Raw genomic sequence first — 24,619 nt, 5'->3', positions numbered from 1 at the left:
AGTGGTCCACGCAGCAGAGCGCCCATTTACTCCTGTTTGAAGGGGAATTTAACAGACGATTGCTCGATCTGAAGCGGGCTACGTGCCATTAGCGAGCCCTGTGGGACAACGTACACAAGAGGCTAAGCCTTACTTATAAGGTTGGACTTCAAGTCTTGTTGTACATACGTAATGTTCGCTCTGTTTGACCACTGAGTTTGTGTGTCTTGCAGTTTCTAGTGCATGACTTGGCATTTCAAAGATGCAGCGCCCAAGTTAAAACTAAAACTCTAGATCTTTCTTTGCTTCCATCCCATTGCCTGGAATTTATTTATTTATTTATTTTTTACACAAAAACGGGATCTGTGTGAATCTGCCATTTACAAACCTCCTTAACACTAGGGGGCAACAGAGTTGCTTTGAAATGTTCGTGCCATTAGTCAGAGCTAGCTGAAAACATGGCTGACTTCAGCTAACTCTCTTTAAACTGTTTTTCTTTCTGTCATGAGAGTATTTGATCTGAAAGAACATTAAATATCGCATGCGATTTATCGTGCAGCCCTTCTAAGCTTTATGCAAAATTGCTAAGTATTTTACAGCTAATGGTGAACAAAAAAACTGAACAATACATCCTTGTTCTTCACTAATAAACAGACCTATTAAACGACCCATTAAATTGGCCTAGGAGGAAATTCATACGAGACATGAGAGGAAATGATGGTTCGGATCTTAACGGGATTCTGTATTGCCGTAGCATGTTCTACAATTAGTCTTCTGAGCTCATCGATTTAAGCCCACTAGCATCTAGCAAGAGACGAGACGTGCAGCTCCTTTGTGGGTGTTTTTACCCAGAGGGGCCGTCCTGATTGCTGTCCAGATGTCCATTACTTTAATTGAGAGTAAGGAACAGCAGACTGCCAACTTGAGAGAGAAGGAGATAAGACAGGAAGAGGTAAAGTGCTGGGATGAGATGCTATTCCTGGTCAAAACATTCCACTTTGCCTCTGTTCTAAGTGCTGGAGCAATACTGTCTTCCTGTTGGTGCATTAATGTCTCCTCTCTCTATACAATCATATAATGAGATCCCTCTTCTGCACTATCCTAAATAATGTTAAAGAAAAGGCAATTTTACTGTGTTCCCTTGTGGATTTTTGCATAACACGACCAGGTATTTAAATAAACATGGTTCATTTTAATAGTATGTTGACTTTAAGCTATTTTGCTATGAGTTTCAGTCATGTACAACTGCAAAGGTCATGTTTCTAGATGACGTCCGTCGAGGCTTAGTTCATTCCAGTGTCATTTAGGATGACAATATTTGTATGTAGGTCTCACAGGGACTGTAGTCTGAGTTTGTGGAGACGCCAAGCTTAGGGACAAAGCCTTGTATTTATTTTGAAAGGTTGCCTTTTCATAGTTTGTAGTGTTTTAGATATTTCTGGGGTGATAATTTAGTTGTGTACAGTTTTATTTTACACCAGTTGCTTGTTCAGAGGATATGAGATCATTTGTCTTGGCTGTATTTTAATTGTGGTTTCTTTGTTTTTCTAACATTTATTTGATTAAGGCGCCATGATCAAACCAAAAATCGAAAATAAATTTGTGAATTTAATAATAAATCAGTTTGAAATAGAGGCAGTATTGTTAGGAATATACCATAGGCTTTGCAAGAGACATTTTTTTCTTAGCAAATAAATTGTGCCTCTTAATTAACTCGCAAATTAATCCGCTCAAGACTTTCATATTTTGAGCAATTATAGGACTTTTTTTTTCTGATTAATAGTCAAAGTAAGCGTGGGAGTTCTGCTTCTAATAATTATAATGCCTGATATAATGGATGATTTTAATCAAGGAAAATAGAATGAGACACAAACCTTGTGTCTTTCGTGATCAATTGCAGTAACTTGCCTGCCATCACTGAATATTACAGAAGAGATTTAACTCAAGTAACATATTTGTTTTAGGATGGTTATTTTGGGCTTTAAAACAACAGGTGATATAAACAATGAGATTTATCCATGTGCGACCACTACAACATTTCAGGCTTTGCATTCAGTTTATCCAAAACTGTGTTTCAGTGTTCAAAAACTATTTTAAAAGGTTTTTTTTTTTTTTTTAACTACTACACTCTAGTAGATAATTTAGACTGCATAGATCAATATCAAAATGAATGTAATGATATATATCAAATTATTTATTTTATTTATAATGTATAATTATAATAATAATAATTATTATTATTAAATATGAAGGCACATTTAACAAAATATTTAAATAATTTTGTGGATACAAATTTATTTCATAACATCAGTAGTAATTATGTGTTATTATTATTAATATTATTAAATATGAAGGCATGTTTACAATATTTAGTATAATTTAATATTAAATAATTAAAGTGAAAATATAATGAATAAATCCAATTTGATAAAATATTTAATGTAATTTAAGTTTTAAATTAAATTTAGTTTTGTCAAATTTGCCTTTATATGCAATACAACAACAGCAATAATAATAATAATAATAATGTTATATTATCATTATATTCATTATTATGAAATATGAAGGCAAATGTACAAAATATGTTGTGTCATTTTTTTTATACAGATATTTCATAACAACAACAGTATGTTGTTCATTTTAAATATGAATGAACATTTATTATTTAATATAACTTACTATTAAAATAAGAATTAATTTAATATTAAAAGAAATTTGCCTTTTTATATAATAATAATAATAATAATAATAATAATAATGTTAGGTCATTTTTGAATTTCATACTATTATTATTTGTATATAGTAAAACTTAATAATAATAATAATAATAAAATAATAATTATTTATAACAATAATGTAAAATTTAAGTAGCAGTAGTAAAATATATGTATGTATATTGAAACTGGAGCAATGAAAAGCCTAGAAGCAGAAAATGTACTTCTGTCGTCTCAGCAGAGAACCAACAGATGGCTAAATTATCTTGACTTATTGTACTATTGAATTGCAGAAGACAAAGGAATCCTAGCATTTTATTATCCCTTGTAAATCTGAACAAGCACAATGGCTGTGGAAAGCTTGAGGATCCGTAAAATCACGGGGAGAAAACAAAATCAATAGGTGCTGTAGGGGTTAATGAGGCAGATGCATGTTACGCAGAAGAGTTTGAATGCTATCTGGACGGCTTAGCTGAAGGTACGCGGGACAGGGGCCAGACTGTGTTCTAGCACACGATGGACCCCCTGGAGACGGAAACAGAGTGTTCACTCAATAGACGAAAAATGGACTGACACACTCTCGCCATGGACGGCTGAGCTAGTCAGCATCGCTATGGCTTCACTGTCAGGTGTGGTTTTATTTTTACTCGTTGGAATGTAGCACTGCAAACTGGGATTTTATACCAAGTAACATGTAAATGAACAAGGGTTAACAGCACGTGAACCTCTTAACAAGCTGCCTGTGCTGTTTAGCACTACTCCACGCTTCTGTGAGGACCAAATTTACCTGCTTCGTCTGCACTGATAATTGCTGACAAAACCAACAGTGGATCCAGTTGGCGGCCCTTGCCCAGCCCTCAGATGGTTAGCCAAATGACACCGCGTGTATATAGCGGTCAGCGCTTCCCATTCTTTGCTACAGACAAAGGGAGACATTTACTAATGAGTGCAGGCCATCCAGTCCGTCAGACGCCTCCATCACACAAGCATTGACTGAACAGAGCTGTAAATCACAATTAGAGTGACATGTCTTAACAAGCCTGTCTGCCATCCCAACTTCTTTGCCCGTTGTAGCATAAACCCCCAGAATTACAATTATATAATTAGATCATTTGTCCCTTCACTTAATTGGCACTGTGTGGCGGTGGGTTGTTATGCTGCTCCTCATTTAGGACTAATATTTTGTTGTTCAACTAATAAGATAAAGATGCGTAAATGTCAGCAGTGCATTTATTAGATCACAACGGGATCCAGGATATTAGTAAATGGATATTGCAACCTAGGTTTACCATTTGTCATCTGAAGGATTAATGAGATTCGTCTGAGACGATACATTCATTTGCAACGAGGATTTTTAATCAGACGTATCTTTTTGTAATATGTTTATTTATATCCCTCCAAAGCAATCTTTCTGAACACCAGGAGTGCGAGATTCGATGGTGCGCAAGTTTTAAAGCCATAATTTTGTTTATCTGAAGAACGCATTTCAGAGGATCAGATTGCTGGGTTTTGATGGATTACAGCCGGTCTTTGTGCCTGCTGTGTAATGCAAATAAATCAAAAGGCCATCTTCGTTTCATTAATGCGCACACACACACTAGCTCATTGTATGTGCAAACTCAAGTAAAACATGCTTGTTGTATTACATTTATGCATTGATTTTGTTTATAAAGATATTTATTAGAAACTGAAGTGTCTAATTTGGTGTAAGTACACAGAATAAAAGCAAAAAATATACTGACTCCCTGTCTAGAGTCACTCCCTGTCTGCTATTGGTTTTTTATTAAGATGGCAATGACCCCAAACTCACCCCATTGGTTGAGTCAATTCTGCTGTTGTCGGGCTGTTTAGGTGGCTCAAACAAACAGGGAAAAGTTTTGAAAACAGAGCCAGAATTTACACATTAGGAGAACAACCAATTGTAATAGCAAAAAAAAAGAATCAAACACTCCCCCTTTCTGTCATTGGTCTGTGAAACAGAATGCCCCGCCCTAAACTCACCCCATTGGTTGAGTCAGTTCTGCTGTTGTCAGGCTAGTTGGGTGGCTCAAACAAACAGAACAAACTGTTTGGAAACCATAACAGAACCAGAGTTTACATTTTAGGTTGATTCCCCCATAATAACAACAAAAAAGTGTCTGTTTTAAAACAGAAACACTCCCTGCCTGCAATTGGTCCATGAAACAGATAGCCCTGCCTCCAAACTCATCCAATTGGTTGACTCAGTTCTGATGTCGTTGGGCTGATCGAGAAGCTCAAGTGTTTTAAAAACAACAGAGCCAGAGTTTATACTTTGGGTGAATCAATCTATAAATATATTACGCTTTTATGATTTACACCTATATGGTGTGACGCTGCAAATGAAAGGGCAGTGCTTGAATGGATATTATAGGGCAGATGGTTGGTAAAAATAGCAATCATTTATTTCTTTTACCATGAAGTTTGGTAATGAAAGGAAATTAGGTTATATTAGTCATCAAAATGGCTATGATATAAAACAGAGTGAAAACATCTCCATTATATTAAAGAATAAAATGGCAAGGAAGCTGGCTATCAAGAGCAGGGCAGAATGTAACCTTTAACATCTGTGACATTTTATCAGTTGGGGTAATTACCACCTCCATGTGACTGAACATTAATCACCCTGGCTTATCTTTGAACAAAATTAAGAAATAAACAGTGGCAGCCAACATGTACACTGAATGGGTCATTAGCAGCATAAATGTGTAACTCATTTTGCTTTTCTCATTTGTTTTTAATAGTTCTTGGGTCTCTCATGATACGGTCTGACAGTATGCTAGGGCAAGAGGTCAGCGCTCTTACAGAGTGTTAGGGCACAGCGAGCGAGCAGCTTTGCTCCCCGCAGACCCCATTAAAACCTTGAGGAGAAGTAGTGTGAGTCTGACCACTGAAGAGTGTTGCCTGGTAGAAGTTAAAGTGCTCAGGCCTTCAAAGACATGTTGGGAATTTCAAATATTAGAGGGAACGTTATGTATTTTCTTGTGTTTTTGTCACCCCTGTGGTACAGCTTATTATGTAGCAAAGTCAAAGGCTTGAGTGTTTTTGAACTGCTTCATACAATTATTTATGTGAAGTTAGGTCTTGAAAAAATATTTCAATCAACTAATGGGATCAGGCTTTTTACAGTTATGGGCTTGAACCCTTGTGAATCAGTATTCAACATTAGTATTGATTGTAAAGGTAGGTTTTGGGAAGAAGATACTCATGAGGATGAGTAAATCAAAAGTTTTTCCTTTAAGGATGAACTATTCCTTTAATGCATATGGTATTTTTAAACATGTAATAGAGCATTGACCCTGGAATGATAGTCCAAAGAATGTTGATCAAGCAATAGGTCCTTCTTGCTGACATCACATGGTGCCCAATTACGCACTTTGAATAATTAAACACGTGTTTATTGGTGGAAATTGAGTAGTTGTGTATATCGAAAGCAAGACATGTTTTCACAAGGGGGAAAAGCGTCAAGTCCTGTCACCTGCACGCTAATTTGAGCAGGCTGTCTGAATCCCTCAGGGGTCCAGCTGTCCAACATGGAACAGCTGAGGAGCTTCCCAAAGATCAGAGGCACACGCCCGATCCGCTCTGCTTGTGCAGCTGACAAAAGCCCAACCCCGGCCCTCCGCCCAGCCCCACTCAGTTTGCTTTGTGCAACAGTCCTGGAATCCATGCCTGTCTGAAGGGTGGGTGGCACTTCGTGTTGTTTTAGCACCATGCTCTACTGGGCTCAGGCGTCAAGTCCCTAAACCTACCGTGTCCAAGACACATATCTGTCATTGGAAGGGCTGACGAACACAGGCCTCTAATAGCTTGGATATCACAAGCCACCCCTCAGAAAAAAAAGAAGCTGTGACGGCAACTGAAGGCGTCAGTCGCAAGTCAATTCAAATGGAAGATGCACTGCAGTGCTTGTATATTATGTATTTGGGTCAGTTTGTGTCAGGAAGGCTGGGGTTGGCTCATCAAGAGCGAAGTTTCCCATAATCTCCGTGTAAGGCAAGAAACAAGATAGAAGTTCTCTCAAGTTTTCTTTTGGAAACAGTCTGGGATAAAGTGCCAGATTCATTTGACAATTACGAACTCTTTCAGAGTAGCAATCACAAGCACATGCGTATGGCTGTGGTCAAGAGGAAGCACTTACGGATGTCCAACCAATAGCCGTTCCTTGTGATCTCACTGTAGTCTCACATGAAGCAAATGGGAACTCTGAAATCCAATAACTCCTTTACTTCGTTCCTCCGGTCCTTTTTTTTCCAATCTCCATTGTATTTACTCCGTCATCCGTTGGTATGCGTGTAATCCTTTGCCACTTCAGAACCGGGGTCAGAGATAGAAAATGAGAAAACAAGTTGGGGTAATTTTCCTCTGCCAATATTCTCGGCCGGTGACCTTCACCCAGACTGAAGTGGAGGAAGCCAGGCAAATGGCTGGCCGAGGAATCGAGGGGTGAGAAATGAAAGCTAAGAAAAGCAAAGTAGAAATGAAGTTTCCTGCCAGCTACACCCACCGAACCCAACGGCAAAGCAGCGGTAAGGATAAGTAACTCTGCTGCCTTTTGTAGAGCATCTAATTAAATCGAAATGGGGCAGTTTCCGGTTATTGCCTATACTTATTAAGTACCTACCCAGTCCTTGTACTCCAAGCTTTGATTGGAGTCTGAGATCACTGAACAAATTTAATTCGGCACCACCAGTCAGCTGGAGCCTTTCACGCAAAATTAGAAAAAAAAAAGATGAGTAGAATTGCACTGGGTTTAAACATTAGAGAAATCACTGATACCTTCATATGCTAGTCTCAGTGGTTGGACTTTTCTTATCAGCAAGAATTAAACCATCTTTAAATTTCAGACACTGGTCTGAAGTTGTAAATTATAGGCTGTTTTTATGGATGCGTGCATAAGATGACCAAACAATGGTGATTTGATTAGAAAGGCCATGACTGGCACCTCCCCACTGTGTGTGTGGGTTCTTCCCACACACATTATAATCTGCCATCTGACTTATTGAATTATGACTCGAGTATGATCCATGCCATCCCTGTAATTGTTGTACCAGGTAACTGAGTGGTTATTTAGGTGGTGACACTAGCCGTGAAGGTTCTTTTGAGCAACCCTGACGCACGAAAACCATAAAGCATGAAATCTAAGGTCAATAATTGTTATTAGCATAAGCCTTTTGTCTACAACTTTAGATTTTATGTGCTAGAGATTGGTTTATTTTATCCTTTGTAGTTCATGATTAGGCTGCGTTCATCCAAGAACATGTCTTTATGCAAAATAAGAGAAAACTACTTAGGGGCGGCATTAGACTTTCTGGCTATTTCTCTTTTGTACCAAAGGTCTTGACACAAGAAAAAACTAAATATTATCCAGAAAATACATATAGGAGGAGACACACACAATCAGTAAACAAAAACAACAACCTTGTTTTTAGCATTAGCATTAGTCTAAGTAACTCAATCAAGCTTAATATTTATTGCGACTGTCTTTCATTTTATCCTGACATTATTAGGTAAATTACTTTTGAGGTGAAAATAAAACAAACAAAATACGTAGGGTGACAATTAGACTTAACGTGAGCAATAAAGAAAACAATAACCCTATTGATAGCATTAGCATATAAGCTAAGCCATACTAAATTTAACTATAGTTTTACAACGAATAAAACAAAAACAAAGAACATATTTACTGTTGTGTGGTAACCACAAATTAACCATAGTTTTGCTACATTAATAGTATTTGTAGTTGGAGTCTGGAAGCTACGTAATTAAACTGTGACCACTGAGTGCATGACGTGTCCAACACAAGAAAAATTATTTAGGTAGCAGCACTAATCACAAAGTCCCGATTGGCTATTTGTCTTTTTCACGAGAGACCCTGAAGCTATCAAATTCAACCGAATTCAAAGCAATGCAAATAGGATGACAATCACACACACACAATCAATGAGCAAAGATAATAAACCTGTCGTTAGCATTAGCATTTAAGCTAACTTGGTAGCTTTAGTTGGTGGTTTGTTTCTAGTTCGGCTTAATGCCGTAGACTGCATTTGTCCAGGAAAAATGTTCTCAAATGCAAGGAAAAATGTTCTCAAATGCAAGAAGAGACTGTAAAGGAAGAAGTAATTTTGGCGCAGACAATCAATAGTATCAGATCTACATTAGAAAACAGTCCTTGTGAAACTACATAAGAATTAATTTAGAAAGATATGGCATTGTCTTTGTGGATCTTTTGTTTGTGTCCTAGAGTACACGTAGGCCATGGCTTTGCAGTGCTGAGATTCAAATGTTAGATGTCCATCATTTGAATATTACCCAGCATTCTTCTTCTCTTCATCCTTGTGCAAACAGCAGTTTTTGATTCTGTGTGAGCCAAATGCTTCTTCTGTTCACTGATCTGAAGTCAGAAGTCTATTTGAATCTCCTCTTCTACCACATATGCACATTTTTTTTCTTTCTTTGAGGAAGCTGATTCCAGATCAGTCTGACTCTGATCTCATGAATCATGTCACCTTTTGCACAGATTTTCTCACTATTAGCATATGCTTTTGCCTTCGGTCTTTCTCTTGCTGTAGTTTAGTGAATGTTTAGATGGCAAAGAACATTTACAAAACATTTACAAAATTTAATAATAATTATAATATGATTAATGATTAATAATATTATATTGTATAATACATCTAGTTATTTATGTATTTATTTATTTATTTGTTTGTTTGAAATGTGTATGTAAAAAAATATTCATTATTTAAGAAGAAGAAGAATTGAAGAATTGAGTGTTTAGTGTAGCATTAAATGACTGGATTTATTTATTTATTTATTTATTTATTTATTTTTATCTATTTATTAATTCTTTCATTCATTTAATGTTGTATTACTGTCAATTATTATTAATAATTATGTTTAAAATATTGTTTACACTATACTTACAAACAAACAAATGAATAAATATATTTCAATAATAATTAGCTAATAATTATATATATATATATATATATATATATATATATATATATATATATATATATATATATTAATTTTATGAATTATTACACACATATAGTTGCCATATTATTATTATTATTATTATTATTCATGATTTTATTAGCAGCTCAATATTTCAAATGATCAAATTTTTCAGCAATTCCCCAACTGAATGTGAAAATTCAATTTGCGTCTGTTTGTGTTCGTATTCACTGTTATATCTTGTGTTTGTCATTTCTATGTGTACTGCTGCACATATGCCACTTGCAAATGCAGCGCGGAGGATTCCTCCTCCAGCCCCAATCCCTGTGCTGAGCTCTTTTCAGACCCGTCACATAAATCTCCAGCGGCCGGAGCCCCTCGGCAGCCAAGGTCACCGCCGCCGTTTAGCTGTCAGTCATCCGGCAGACCTGCTTCTACAAAGCAACATTACCCGGCGCTGCACAGTCAGCTCTCTGCGGAGAACCAGAGAGACAAACATAAGACACGACGCAAATAGTATCGCAGCAACAAAACTTTTAACGTCTCAAACTCACAGTAATTATCCTAATACAGCACAAGTCTTTGACAATATAATCACTCTTGGATTCACGATAACGTGGTGTTATCTTTACCTCTGAGGCATTTATTGACCTTTAAGCCGTTGTAGTGGCACGAGCTGTCAGCGAGGAAATTGATTCAGAAAAGATAGCAATCAGAAAATCCAGAAATTCATCCTTAACTGTGCTGCTCGCCGCAATTATCGCAACAAAACATACGATTGTGAGGCAAGAGTCACAAAAGAAATCAGGCTAAGTTGAGTCGGACTGCTTTGTACTTAAGCTGGCGCTCTTCAGAGTGGAGCTCTTCAACGCCCCTGCTATCCCACTCAGCATAATTATAGTGATCATGAGCACGGGATGAGTGATGGAAGGAGAGGGAGGGCGAGACGTGACGATGGATGGAGTGGGTGGAGGGAGGAAAGACGAAACGCCATGATCTTGTTTTGTCTTTGTGTTCTGGCAAGGCCCTGTTAAATCTCAGACATGCTACCCTACACTCGTGCTGTTTAAATAGTGTGTGTGTGTGTGTGTGTGTGTGTCGCTGTGAGGAACCGTATGAGCACGAATCACAGAGAAATGCATATCAACTTAGAGTTTATTCAATAAATCGTTTTAGGCAAATCTGTTTCGCTTACTTTGGAAAACAGTTGCATTTTTTTTTCCATCTACCACTGATTGGATCGTGTTCCGTGAACAGCAAAACACTTTTGAAACTAGATAACTGGCATCCATGTTCATAACCTGGACACTTTCAGATGCAGAATGTATCATTTTTGTGTCTGATTTTCCTTTGAGTTCAACATTTTTCTAATAAATAAAAGAAAATATGGATTTTTGTTTTATACATTTTTTTTTTACATTTTTATTTAACACGAAAGTATTCATGTATTTTTCATGCATTTATTTATTTATTTTTATTATGTAATTTCCATTGTTTATTTGTTTGTTATTACAATATGTTTATTGAATATTGTTCCATGTGTGGAATCGGCAAAACACTTTTGAGATTAGATATTTGGATTAATGTTCATTATTAGGACACTTTCAGATATCAGAGGTTTGGTTACCTGATTTATTTGTGTTCAATTTTTTCCTTTAATTTAGGATTTTGCAGATAATTCAAAAAAAATGGATGACATATACAAATATGGCATTAAAAATCCATTAAATAAACATAATCCATAAATATTCATGTATTTATATATTTTTCATTTAATACTAAGTGTGTATTGATGTATTTTTTATTTAGTAATTTCCCATTTTTTTTATTTTCTATGCATGCATTATTACATTTAGATGCAATATCTGTATTACTTATTTGGGTCAGATTTTAATACAAACATAAATATAAACATATCATTAAAAATAAATTTAAAAAAATCCATTAAATACACATATGTATTAAATAAAAATACATAAGAGCTTCAAATCTGTTTTTAGTCGAGGTTTTTAATTAATTAATGTAGTTTATAAATGTATTTTTCATGTATTTATTTATTTTTAAGTAAATTCAACTTTTTTTTTCATCTTTTTCTGTGCATTCATTATTACGTGATCTCCAAACTAATTTTCTCCCACTGATTAGATCTTGTTCCATGTGTGTAAATAGCAAAACTCTTCTAAGATGTAATTTTAGGCATTCACATTCATAACTAAAACACTTTCAGGTGCAATATGGGTTTAAATTGAGGATTTTTGGGGGGGAAATTCAGCTACATAATGGATGACAGATAAGAGCAATACACAAACACTTCATTAATAAAATAAAATAAAATAAATATATAAAATGGATAAATAAGGGCTGTTTTTATCTATTTTTGATATATTGTACTTAATACATAAGTGTGTATTCATGTAATTTTTATGTTTTTTTTTTCTTATCTTTGCAAATCAACATTAGGATTTATTGTGATCTGTTTCTGAAAACCAATTCATTTATGACAATCATTGAACTGTAAATTAGGGGAAAACTGAGCCGTAAATAAAACATGAATTGAAAATTATATTTCTTTTCTATATATCTAATAATATCCACTAGCACTTTCAAACCTCAGACTAAAAAAACAACAACTTAAGATACAGTTTTGCAATGGGTTCAAATGTTTTTTTTTTTTCAGCAGAGAAAATATTATTTACCCAAGGCCTGCTGGCTCATTGTTGTCCTGCATACGAGATTAGACCCAGTGCTTTTAACCAGCTTCCTTTCATATCGTCAAAGCAATTCACCCAACAATAACATTAACTCAGCCCTGTGTGATGTAAATAGAGCCTCCAGTTCAAGGACAGCCCAGCGTTTATAGAGACGGAAGCTTGTCTGTTTGATTTGGAGGAGTGATGGCAATTTGGGTGAACAACCCGTTGGGACAGGCTGGGAATCCTTCATCCGTGGGCCACTGAGAAAGAGAAAGGGAATTGGTTGATGGACGGGGATCTTAAAAAAATGGGTTTAACCCCATCTACAAGTATTCAAAATCAGTTCCATAATTCATGTACACTGAGATGAAGTGTCATGGGCTGTAATAGAAATTCTGTTGTGTGTTGATGGACGGTAAAGAGAGTCCTTCAGAATCTGAGATTAAACCTGTAATCCACAACCTTAGATGGTATATGTGTTCAGTAAACAGTTTTTCTCGAATCAGGTCTTGAAGAAACATCACATAGGAGCATTTTATTGCTAGGACTATAGCTATTTTTAGAGCCTAATAGTGTAGTTAGCAGTTTAAGTTACATTAGTGAAATTTCCACAAATTTTTACAGGTAAAAAAAGCTACATATTTGACAACAGGCATATGAGCCCTATGTATGAAGTCACTTTAAAGGGTTAGTTGACCCAAAAATAACAATTTTGTCATTAATTACTCACACTCATGCCGTTCTAAGATCTAAGTTCATCTTTGGAACACAAATTAAGATATTTTTGATGAATTCCGAGAGCTCTCTGATCTTCCACAGATAACAATGTAATTACCTGCGTCACTCTAGCGCCATTTTGGATAGTATCCACTGAACGTAAACAATGTGTCAGCTGCAACACACGGATTTGTTTTCTTTATTATTTATGCTTTGATCTGAATGAAAACAACGTATGCGTGGGACAGAGCTTACACAGAACAGCATTCTTTGTTTACGTTCAGTGGATACCGTCCAATTTGGCGCAAGGGTTGAGGAGACAAATTGCTGAATGAAGTCAATGTTTTTGTTTTCTTTGCGCACAAAAAGTATTCTTGTAGCTTCGTAAAATTCCATTTGAACCTCTGATGTCACATGGACTATTTTACCGACGTCCTTGCAACGTTTCTGGACGTTGATTATGTTAATTACATTGCTGTCTATGGGAGGGTCAGAGAGCTTTCAGAATTCATTAAAAATATCTTAATTTGTGTTCCAAAGATGAACGGAGGTCTCAGAACGACATGAGGGTGAGTAATTAATGACATAATTTTTTTTATTATTATTATATTCCTTTAAAACCAAGCAGCTTTCTGTTAGTAAGCACAGCCAATTTGCGTGACCAGCTTAAACCCGTTGCCAAATCTGTGTGAGGAAATATCTCGTCCTTTCACAAAATTTTGTGAATTTCTATTGAAATTATTTACCAATGTTTGGTGAATGAAAATGTGACTATACAATGAGGTTGGCGTATACAGGTCTGAGATATTTCTTAGGAGAAATAAAAACAAATGGAGACATACAATACAAGTATTGAGCTATAAATTTACGTGGCTTACTGTTTGATCATTGGATGCTGGAAGAATTGAAAATGTTTGAGTTCATATTGAGTTTTCTGACTTGTACTATCAAATTTTGGTATCTTAACAAATTGCACAATTTGAGATATGCAGTAGTAGTACTTGATTGAAAGTCAACACTTTCGACATACTCTTGAGATCCCTAGCTGGTGCCAGAAACTTTGACTACAAGTAGACTTTTTTCAGGAAAGAAAAATACAATAAACGACAAGATATGGTCTCTTTCAACAACCAAACAAACAAAAGGAAAGTGTTACTTATTTAATGTGCAAAGAGGGTAGCCAATCACAACAGAGCTTATTTACATACCAAAGAATGAACTACAATGCAATGAACCATTGTGAATGACATCATTAAATAAAAACAATGGAGAAAGCTAAAACTATCAATTTAAAATCGTCGACTGTGTATATAGAAACAACATATTTTAAGTTTATTGAAAATTTTAAGTATTATTATTTGCGGTGCTTCATGGGAATGGGTGGAGTTCAGTGCACGTTTAATGTGATTTGCTTGCTGCGACTCTGATTGGTGGAATTTACTGTACAGCATCATGGGTAATGTAGTTTTTCACCAAGGATTCCACTGTTAAATATAACACATATGGTGAAATAATGCAAACTGGTGCCTTCAACCAAAGCACATGACATGAAAACTGCACACTGCAGAATGAACTAATAACCAAGTGTTCATCAAGCCCCCAGTGATCATTAAGGTCCTTCTGGTGCACCCCTTCCATTCTCGCTTTGGTGGTTTCCTGTAACAGCTCTTGCATTCATGGAATGCACCATTATACATATTGAAGGGTTAAGGGAGGAAGGGGGCTGCGGGACAAGCACACAGTGAACCGACACATTAGCCTTAGCGGCCTTGACTGGCAGGGTGTGTATTTGAGCAGCGTGTCAAACATGGAAGAAGAGAGCGAAAGAGAGAAACAGAGCAATGCAAATAGCAGCGCTCTGCCATGACCTCGAACTCCTCCCTGCATACAGATGCTTTGAATGAATCCTGAGTTTGTGTTCATATTCAAACCCTCCCAGCATGAGTGCAGGTGCTCCCTAATGTCTTCGCAAGAGCACTTATCGATCTCAAGCTGTGCTCTGAGATGCACTTAAATCTTATGCATTTGGGATCGTAGCTCACAGCATGTGGTCAATATCCCATGTTACATTTATGTAAGGACACATGAGTCAATCTGTTTCTGATGTTTAGACATGCTTACTGTACCATGATAATATTTGCCTTAGATGGTAATACTATGGACAATACCATGGTATTTACATGGTACTCTTAAATAATCAATAATTGTATTTGCATGAATAACAATATTCTGATATTAATCAGAATTTGTTTATATTCTGATTATGCAAGTGTCATGTAAGTGCATTAACTAAGTGCTATAATCAGATTAGGCTAATATTCTGGTTTCTAAAATCTGAATAACACAGCTGCCTTATTCTTGTTTTAATCATAATTTTGGGCCATGCAAACACCTTATTCAGAAAATCCATCATAATTTGTTTTATATAAATCGATGCATGTCCAAACAAAGATAATCTAGGTCATATTAAATATACATAGCAAAAAATTGAGATAATGAAGAAATGCATATTTGGAGCAGGAGGAGACTATTAACGTTTAACATTTTAAGGTAGGGCTGCATTCGCGAAATTTCACAGAAGATTTTGAGGGCAAAAAAGGTACATTGTAGTGATTAATGAAGCACTGTTCACACAGAAGTCACTTTCAAACCATGCAGCTTTCTGTTGGTCAACATGGCTTATCTGTTGCGAAATATTTTGCATAATTACCCATCACATGGATTTGTAATGAAATTGCTTGATTTTGTCCACAAAAATACGTAAAGCAGTGGTAAATGTTATCACACCTTTACAAACATTAAAGGAAATGACCTACATTTTATGATTTATCACACTCTTTTGCATTATTATTAGCCTATTATTTAGGACATAAATTACTTGTTTATTATTATTTAAATCATTGTTATTATTATTATTATTCATCCCGAAAAACAATGGTACATGCTATTTTGTCAGCCCAAAACCAATTTTGGGCATAACTGGATGGAATCTCATTTGAATGACTGACTATCCACACAGCATATCACAACTGTTCTCATATCTGATTTGTATGTCCATTAGCGCTCTTTCGTTTTTACAGAATGTGCATTTGTTTCTATGGTAATGGTGTTGCGTTGTTATCAGTGTTAATTTTGGCAGGCATTTTTGATTTAGTCTTAGTCTTAGTCTTGAGTCGAAAATGCTTAATAGTCTTAGTCACATTTTAGTCTTTTGAGTCTTTCATAGTTTTAGTCGACGAAAAGTCATTGCATTTTTGTCAACTTTTAGTCACTACTTTTAGTCAATAGTTTTAGCCAAACTGTAGTTACCAAAATGTATTTAGTAGCTATTTTAAATGAAGTTTTCAAATTAAAATAATCATTAATTCTTCTCTCTTTAGACCAAATCAATTAAGCTTATGAGAAATTTGAATCAAGGATTGAATTTGGAAAACCTTGAATAAATTATGACAATTTTCACTTTTGGGTGAACTATCTCTTTAACAGAAGTGAAAAAGGAGCAACTATGTATATTTATTTAAAGAAGCACAAAAAGACAAATACAACAGAAATACAAATTAAACTAATTTTTCAGATACTGTAGGTTTTACTTAACATGTATACATTTATTTAACATCTTTTGTTGGTTAACTTGGAATGCTGTCCAAGGCATGCATGAAATACTGACACACATTCAATTTTCACACAACTGTTCACGTTCACTTAATCCATAACCTAGTGTATTTACGTGAGATACTCTACACGATAAACATGGTGACTGTTGTGTTGTATGTGAGAACTGAGGAAGTGGAGCGCGCGCGCGAGAGTGAGCACTTCTATCATCGTGATTCCACCTATCCCGCCATCACTAACTTTAAGTTAATCGACAACGAATTGTGGCTCCCGGGAAAATCGGGACGTCTGGTTACCTTATCCCTACCCCTTCGGGAGCTGAGGCCATTGTTTCAGATCGCTAGTTCGAGTTTTATTAGCCTATCCAATAGCCAATAGGATGCATTTTGAATGTCCGGTAGTCCTCAAATAACATCATAGTTCAGTCTCGTCTAGTTAACTAAGACGCGGCATAAATGTTGTCATAATTTCGTCATCAGATATTTTTTTAGCTCATCAACGTTATTCACTAACGAACATTGTTAACAAATATTTTTCGTCGTTGTCTTCGTTAACGAAATTAACACTGGTTGTTTTGCCTAAACTAAAAACAACAGTAACAACAATACAGTTTGCAATACAGACATTGTCTTATGACATAGCAACATGTCATGTCATAAGACATTATAAATTATTATATTTAGTCTTGTGAGGCAGCGGCAGAAACGCAGGAAGCTAGAATGTGCGGCTTTATTCCATGCTCCCGTATACGCTACTTTCAAAAAGTATTTAAAGTTAAGTTTAACTAAAGTTTAAGTTTTTTAAGTTTTAAGTACTTTAAAAAAAGTCTGACGTGTTTCGATTTACGTGACGTGAGGGTGTGAAAAAGCAACGCCGATCTGGTCAGACTGAAACGGATTTCCAGAAATGTGATCTGAATAGGACTCTAAACCACATACAAATGTAGCTCGAAACAGATTTGCACAAAGCGGATTTCATGTAGTTCATTGCTGTTCAGACTATCGAAATATTTTCGAATATCAGTCGGATTTGCACAACAATCAGATGTAGGCTGACAGTCTGAACGAGGCTTTTGTCTGTCATCCCATTTTGATTTAGGTCAAAACCATTTTTTATTTATTTATTTTTTTTTTTACTCGTCCTAGACAGTTTGTTCAATCTTCACCAAATTTTACACAGATCATCATCAGGCCATGCTGGAAGAAAATGAATTCAAAGCTTTTTGATACCTCAAACCATTTTGTATAACTTATGATCAAATTTGTTGGAATGATGCCAGACTGGATCTGATAATGATACCAAAATGTGTGCGCCAAATATTGGTCAAAAGCGATGAGCAATTAAAGTGCCATGTATTTATGGGTTTCCAGCTGTCAATACATGTATTTAATTACAAATGTTTTCAATTGGTCTGATTCTCCCTGCAATGCGATTCACTTTATTTTCATTTCTTCTACAGAAATATTCCGGTAGCTGTGAAGTGAGTTATACTTTTTCCAGAATAAAATCTTAGCCAGAATACAGAACTCAGTTGAAAGCTCTGTGCATGTAAACACAGTCACTGTGGGGCTCTAATGTAATTGACTGTGGCCAGTCTTGATAATCCATATTTTCACACACTACAGGCGGCGAAGCATCATTTAGCACTGCTAATTAGTCTTCATTAGATGCGCCATTGTATTACACATAAAGAAAAAGGAGATTTACAGGTGATTTGCATTAATTATATGGGAGATCATGTTCAAACAGTGACATTAGATATACAGGTGTAAGTAGGAAATGTTCCTGGATAAACATCTTTGGTGGTCTAGAAACAACATTTCAGGTTTGATTTCAAAGTTAGGGGTTTAGATCTGTTGTTTAGTGCTGTGGATAGATAAAAAAAAAAAATCAGTTGGCTTTAAGATTTTTATGTTATTGATTATTGGTTCAGCGCATGGGAACCTTAACAGTCAGCACTGGATTTTTTTATTCAAAACAAAGTCAGGCAATTTTTTAATACTTGACATAATTTGCATGCCTTTCTTGGTCGAATGAAAACTTTGGATTGGTTAGAATTTTTTTTTTTCTTCACTAACTTGACTCACATATTTAGCCAAGTGCATTTAGGCCTAGACATAGTTATAAACCTCTTGACTGAGGTTGTTTTAAAACCTGACATCTGTAGCAGAAGCGATTTATTATCATGATCTGGCTTGAAAAACGTACACATATTGATTAATGACAAGATGAAATTTCCATTTGGCATTTTGTAATTTGGCTACATTTGGATTAATAAATCAAAAGCAAGGCTTAAGTAAGGCACTTAATCAAATCACAACATAGACCAGTTTAGGAGAATTTTAATGAGATGTCTGATTTAATTTGAAGAAACTATGTCAGAAATATATTCCCGTTTAATAAAATCAATCAATATAATACAGTTTATTAAACTATAATTTAGGAATGTAATTTATTCATCTACAACAGTAAATATGTTGTACAGCACTTTGTTTGGCAAAAAAATATTTTTTTAAAGATCAATTAAATATTTCAAGTTTCATACTTTAATTTCATTACAATATTTTTTAAATAAATTTGTATAAAAACATTAAAAAACAACAACGGCATCAAAAAATATCATAGGACCCTATTGTTAAAATCTTATGAATTAAATTGGTTAGGCATCCTTTTTATCTAATAAAATAAAAATAAAAGAATTAAAATGGAATCCAGAAAAAAATGAAAACAGAAAAAATCTTAAAAAAAAAAAAAAGTAGTTAATTGTTGAAGTGCTATGTAGCTTTGATTTGAGTTTATTTGTTTTGGTATTTTCAGCTAAAATGTTTTGTCTGTTTTGATAAAATTTTTATTAAACCGCTAAAACGAGTCCAGAAAAAAAAAGTAAAATTAAAATTAAAAACAGTATTTGGGGAACCTTATTCAACTTATTCCAGTTAGTTGGCAAACATAATTTATATATATATATATATATATATATATATATTACATTTCCATTTATTTTTATTTATTTATTTTATTATAAGTCTTTTCATGTGCGTTTCTCATTTCAAGTATTTTCAGTTTAAATATTTCTATATAGCTTTGATTTAATTTGTGTTTTTTTTTATAATTTCTGCTAAACTTTTATGAATTCAGTTTATTAGACCTTGTATGATTTAATATGGTTTAATTAAACCATTAAACTAACTCCAGAATTTATAACTTTTTTTTTTTTTTTTATAAAATGAAAAATGCAGATTTTTGAGAAGGAAAAAAAAAGATCACACTGATCGGCCCTAGTTTAATGTTAATTTAGAGTTGAGGTATTACGAGTCGACTATGTTTCTGTTGTTCTGGCACCAACAGAAGATCCAGAAACACATTTAACTTGGCAAAATCCCGGCGACCACAGGTGCGAACCAATGGGAACCATCATCTCGCTCTCGTTCCTCTTGCTGTCTCTTCTTCTAATTGGTTGGTGAATCGCCTTGAGGGACGAGAAAAAAATGAGACAGGCACAAGTAGTGATGGCTCTGCACTAATGACATGTATACGCCACCACCACCACCCCTGGACATGACTATCCAACTCCTACACAGGGCTCACTGATGCCTCTCGGCTTCGCTTTTTGGATTTCTGACCTACTTTCTCAGAGCCCCAACTGACTGATGTGCCACCCCTTTGAAATCTTGGCTGTCTTCCGATGTTATCTGAAAACACACACACCCACACCTGTAATTGAGCGGCCTCGAAAAATGCAGCTTTAATTAAAGTGTCGGCAGGTTTCAGAAAGCGCGACGTGGGTGAATGTGGGTGGTGTTACGGCGAGCAGATGTTCTAGGAATCATCAAGCGTGCTGTGATGCTGCAGTTTTAGCACCCGGGACGTCTGATGTAGCAGTTCCTCTGAGAGCCGAGAGCTTATTTCATTCACCTTGAAGCTTTATAAAACACTTGCCAATCAACTTTTAAATTATAACGCTTGCAGCCTAATTTGGGGGACGTTTAGAAGCTGATGGAAGGTTTTTAGTGTTACTGTAAGTAGGCTTGATTCTGATCCTTTGGGAAATGGAAGAATAAATGAAATATTTTGCAATGTTTTTTCTTTTACCAAACTCTCATTTTCTAACTGAGAGACTTGCTCTAATTATATATATATAGAGAGAGAGAGAGAGAGAGCATGTATAACTAATTTGCTTCAGCTTTTATTTTTTTGATTTTTTTTTTTAATTCTATACAAGTTTTGCTTTTTATCATTTCAAATTTGATCAATTTCAAACCTGACACTCAAAATTAGAAATGATGCCTAACTGAAATTACAGTTAAATTATTACAAACTTACTACTTACTATAAAAAAGTAAAAAAAAATAAAAAAAAATAAAACTTGTATTTAAATATTTTAAACAAAAACTAAAAGGCACATCAAGTAACTATAAACTAAAATAATTACTTAAAAATGAGGTTTCAGTTGAAGTTACTTTTTATGTATAATAAGTGTATGTGCTTTTTTATTTCTATTAGTTTTTGTTTTGCACATGGTATGTCTGTGTGGCTGTGATTTGAGTTTATTTGTTTTAGTAATTTTAGTAAAAAAAAAAAAAAAAAAAAAATATATATATATATATAATTGTATTTTCTTTAGTTGCTAATGCATCATTTTTAATTTCTTTAAGTTAAAGTTGTTTTATTTCATATTTAGATCTCAGTTTCCTTTTTTTTCAATTATTGAAAACAATTTAATTTAGACTTTAGTTAACAATAACAATGTTTGTATGTGTAATATTCTCGCACATCTTATTTTTCAAAATGGTTTTGAACTAACTTTCAGCTTTGTCATAAAAAGGTACAATTTTCTCATATTTTACTTATTGATCTTTACACACAGTCATGAAGGCCTATTTTAATTTCATTTTATCAGAATGTTGGTTGGACCACATGAAATGATCCTTCCTCCAAAAATCACCTCTTGTCATTGTTTGTGCGATTCAGGGATTGTAGAATGCATATAAAATGATTATGGCTCATTTGATCCGAAACCGCTTCAAATGTGCTATCTTAGAGATTTCCTACTGCTCTTTACACCATTCTGCCTAAAAAGGTCTCAACATGTACAGGCACGGTTGCACAAAAACCTGCAATTTCCTGTATCAAAAAGAAAAAGAAAAAAATAGCCCAACTCAGCATCACCTCTCCCATCACCAAAAAGCACTGTGAATGCAGCGGGAGTAATTTCAGCGAGCACTTCCACTAGTCCTCTCCGGCTTTGTAAGATTGACTGAATTGGTGACACTGGATTTGGTGGCCCTCATTGTCATCATTCAGCTGCTGAGCCATTGTTGAGTTGTGTGTCATGGTTGTCCTCACTTAACTGAACACTTTGCACATAAGAGCAGATGGTGTGGCTATTACATATCATCTTATTTACTGCTGTGAGACATGCTGACTCCTGTCAAGGCAAACAGAAGCCACCACGTGTTCGAATCTAGGCCGGGGTCATTTCCCAATCCCTCCCATGTGTTTCGCTCTCTTACTGTTCGGTGGCAATAAATATGGACCTACAGTTGATATCAAATGTTGACATCCACCTTTCAGAATCTGCAAAATGTTAATTAGGCTATTTTACCAAAAATAAGAAGGATCATATGAAATGCATGTTATTGTTTATTTAGTACTGACTTGAATAAGATATTTCACTTAAAAGATGTTTACATATAGTCCACAAGCAACAACTGTAGTTGAATTTATAAAAATGAAACCCTGTTCAGAATTTGACATCCCCATTGATTGTTAATAGTGTGTTGTTATCTGAATGATCCACAGCTGTTTTTTCTGTTTTGTGATAGTAAAATCCTTCACGTCCCACAAATTCTTTGGTTTTTCCAGCATTTTCGTGTGTTTGAACCTTTCCAACAATGAATGTATGAATTTGAGATCCATCTTTTCACACTGAGGACAACTTATGGACTCATACACAACTATTACAGAAGGTTCAAACGATCACTAATGCTCGAAAAGGAAAATCCATGCAAACCAAAACTTTTTGGGTAAAATAAAATTATTTTGTCTTCTGGGAAACATTATAAGTATCCTCTGTAGCCTCTGAAGGACAGTACTCATATATATATATATATATATATATATATATGTTTGATATTTAGGCAAAATAAGAAAAGTTTACACATTTCCCTTCTGTTCATAAGTTTTCACCCCCCGGCTCTTAATGCATGGGTTTTCCTTCTGGATCATCAGTAAGCATTTGACCTCTTTTTCAGGTTAGTACTAAATAAACTATAACATGCATTTTTGTATGATCCCTCTTATTTTGTTATTAACATTTTGCAGATTCTGAAAGGGGGATGTAAACTTATGACAGCAACTGTAGTTGGCTTTTCTTCAACATTTTAAAAGCGTAATTTTGTTCCAGTGTTAAAATATTGACGTATGCTTTGTGTGTTGTCGTTCCAGAGTGGTGAGTGGAAGGAGAAATCCTGCCTTCCCCCCTCCCTGCCCATTCAATCATCCGAAGAGCATCTTTCATGCGTCTCCCTCGGCCCGAATCCCACGTCAGGATGAACTGTGAGCAGGATTTTGGAGATGGAGGCATGAACGTCACTCTAACTCTCCGGCTGCTCATGCACGGCAAGGTAAATGCACACACTTATACAACAAACATTCAGTGTTTTCGATGCAAGACAACCTTGAGAGAAGCAGCCCAATGTTTACATTTTGAAATTACACTGTGCTTTATAAAGAAACTTCTTATGAAAACTGAAGCTGGATGATTATGTTTAATATGTACCTTATGCTCAGGGGTATTTTGTTAGCGACATAGTGTTCGTGTATGTTTTAACATAATCTCTGATTTAACTTCAGCATGCAGATAGTATTGAGAAGTGTGATTTTGTATGTTATTTTGATAAATTGGATTAAAATAATGATTCAACTGTCCATTAGGTTTCCATCATTATTCAAAAATGTTCACTGAAGTTCCCATGTGAGAAAAATGTTTCCAGCCCCCCAAAAATGTTTGTGGGTCAAAGATGAAAAGTATTTTTTATTTTATTTTACTCTTTATTTTATCTTATCTTTAAGCATCAAAACAAAGTTTGACATGCTTTAAAATGTGTCCCATTCATTCATTCATGCACTTATTTCTCTGAGCCAAAATAATGACTGCCATATATTTGACCATGAATTACACTAAAATGTAGTAATATAGTTCATATAAAAATAATAATGCAATAATAATTACAAAAAAACATGTCTTCTATATTTATAACACTAATCAATACATGACATTAAAAGACTATTTATGGATCACAGTGCAGCCCCAAAAAATACTAATTTATTGCTATTTAACATCTTTCAAACCACTAGTTTTTACCCATTTGTCAGCAAGAAGTTCTTAATTATTTAAAAATACAATTTAGTATGATAATTTTTTCTTCTATTTTAACGTGTACAGCTCAGAACAAGTATATTGTTTTGAATCTGCTTGAATTCTCTTAAGTTCTTAGTAAACAAATGGTTGTGGATTTCATTGCCATGTCATTACAGTGTCAACATGTTCATTTAACTGTCAGCCAGCTGCCAGTGACAGATTTCCACCCACATGCCTAAAACTCCTTGATTTTTCTCATTTGCATATTACTTAAAAGGAAAGAGTCATTAAAAACAGTCATGAAAAACCAATGAAAACATAATGAACCGTTAATAAACCACCACATTTATATGATTTATGTGCCAATTTACCTTAATTCTCCATCAAAAGATTGTGATCCGATCTTCGAATGAAGATAAACAGAGATCATTGAAGACTTAAGGGATGCCTTTAATTTTTGGCAGTTTAAAACTCACATCCTTGCTGAAAACTTTTCAAGAAACTTTGGTACATGATGTCACAGTACCGTAAGTGGTACATGACATCATCCTTCAGACTTT

The 24,619-nt window shown here is 34.9% G+C and overlaps 1 protein-coding gene across 4 annotated transcripts in view; it reads left to right on the top strand.

Moving 5' to 3' along the window:
* pcbp4 (poly(rC) binding protein 4) overlaps positions 1-24,619 on the top strand; it is a 94,327-nt gene that overhangs the window by 31,092 nt on the left and 38,616 nt on the right. For all 4 annotated transcript variants that reach the window (XM_059569792.1, XM_059569790.1, XM_059569791.1 and 1 more), the window contains exon 2: positions 23,144-23,322. In XM_059569792.1, the coding sequence (XP_059425775.1) occupies positions 23,215-23,322 (108 nt within the window). In that variant the 5' untranslated portion in view covers positions 23,144-23,214. The remainder of the gene's footprint in view (positions 1-23,143; positions 23,323-24,619) is intronic.

The sequence above is a fragment of the Carassius carassius genome, chromosome 16 (assembly GCF_963082965.1).
Source record: "Carassius carassius chromosome 16, fCarCar2.1, whole genome shotgun sequence".
Classification (NCBI taxonomy): domain Eukaryota; kingdom Metazoa; phylum Chordata; class Actinopteri; order Cypriniformes; family Cyprinidae; genus Carassius; species Carassius carassius.
This window is presented reverse-complemented; position numbering and strand designations above follow the sequence as displayed.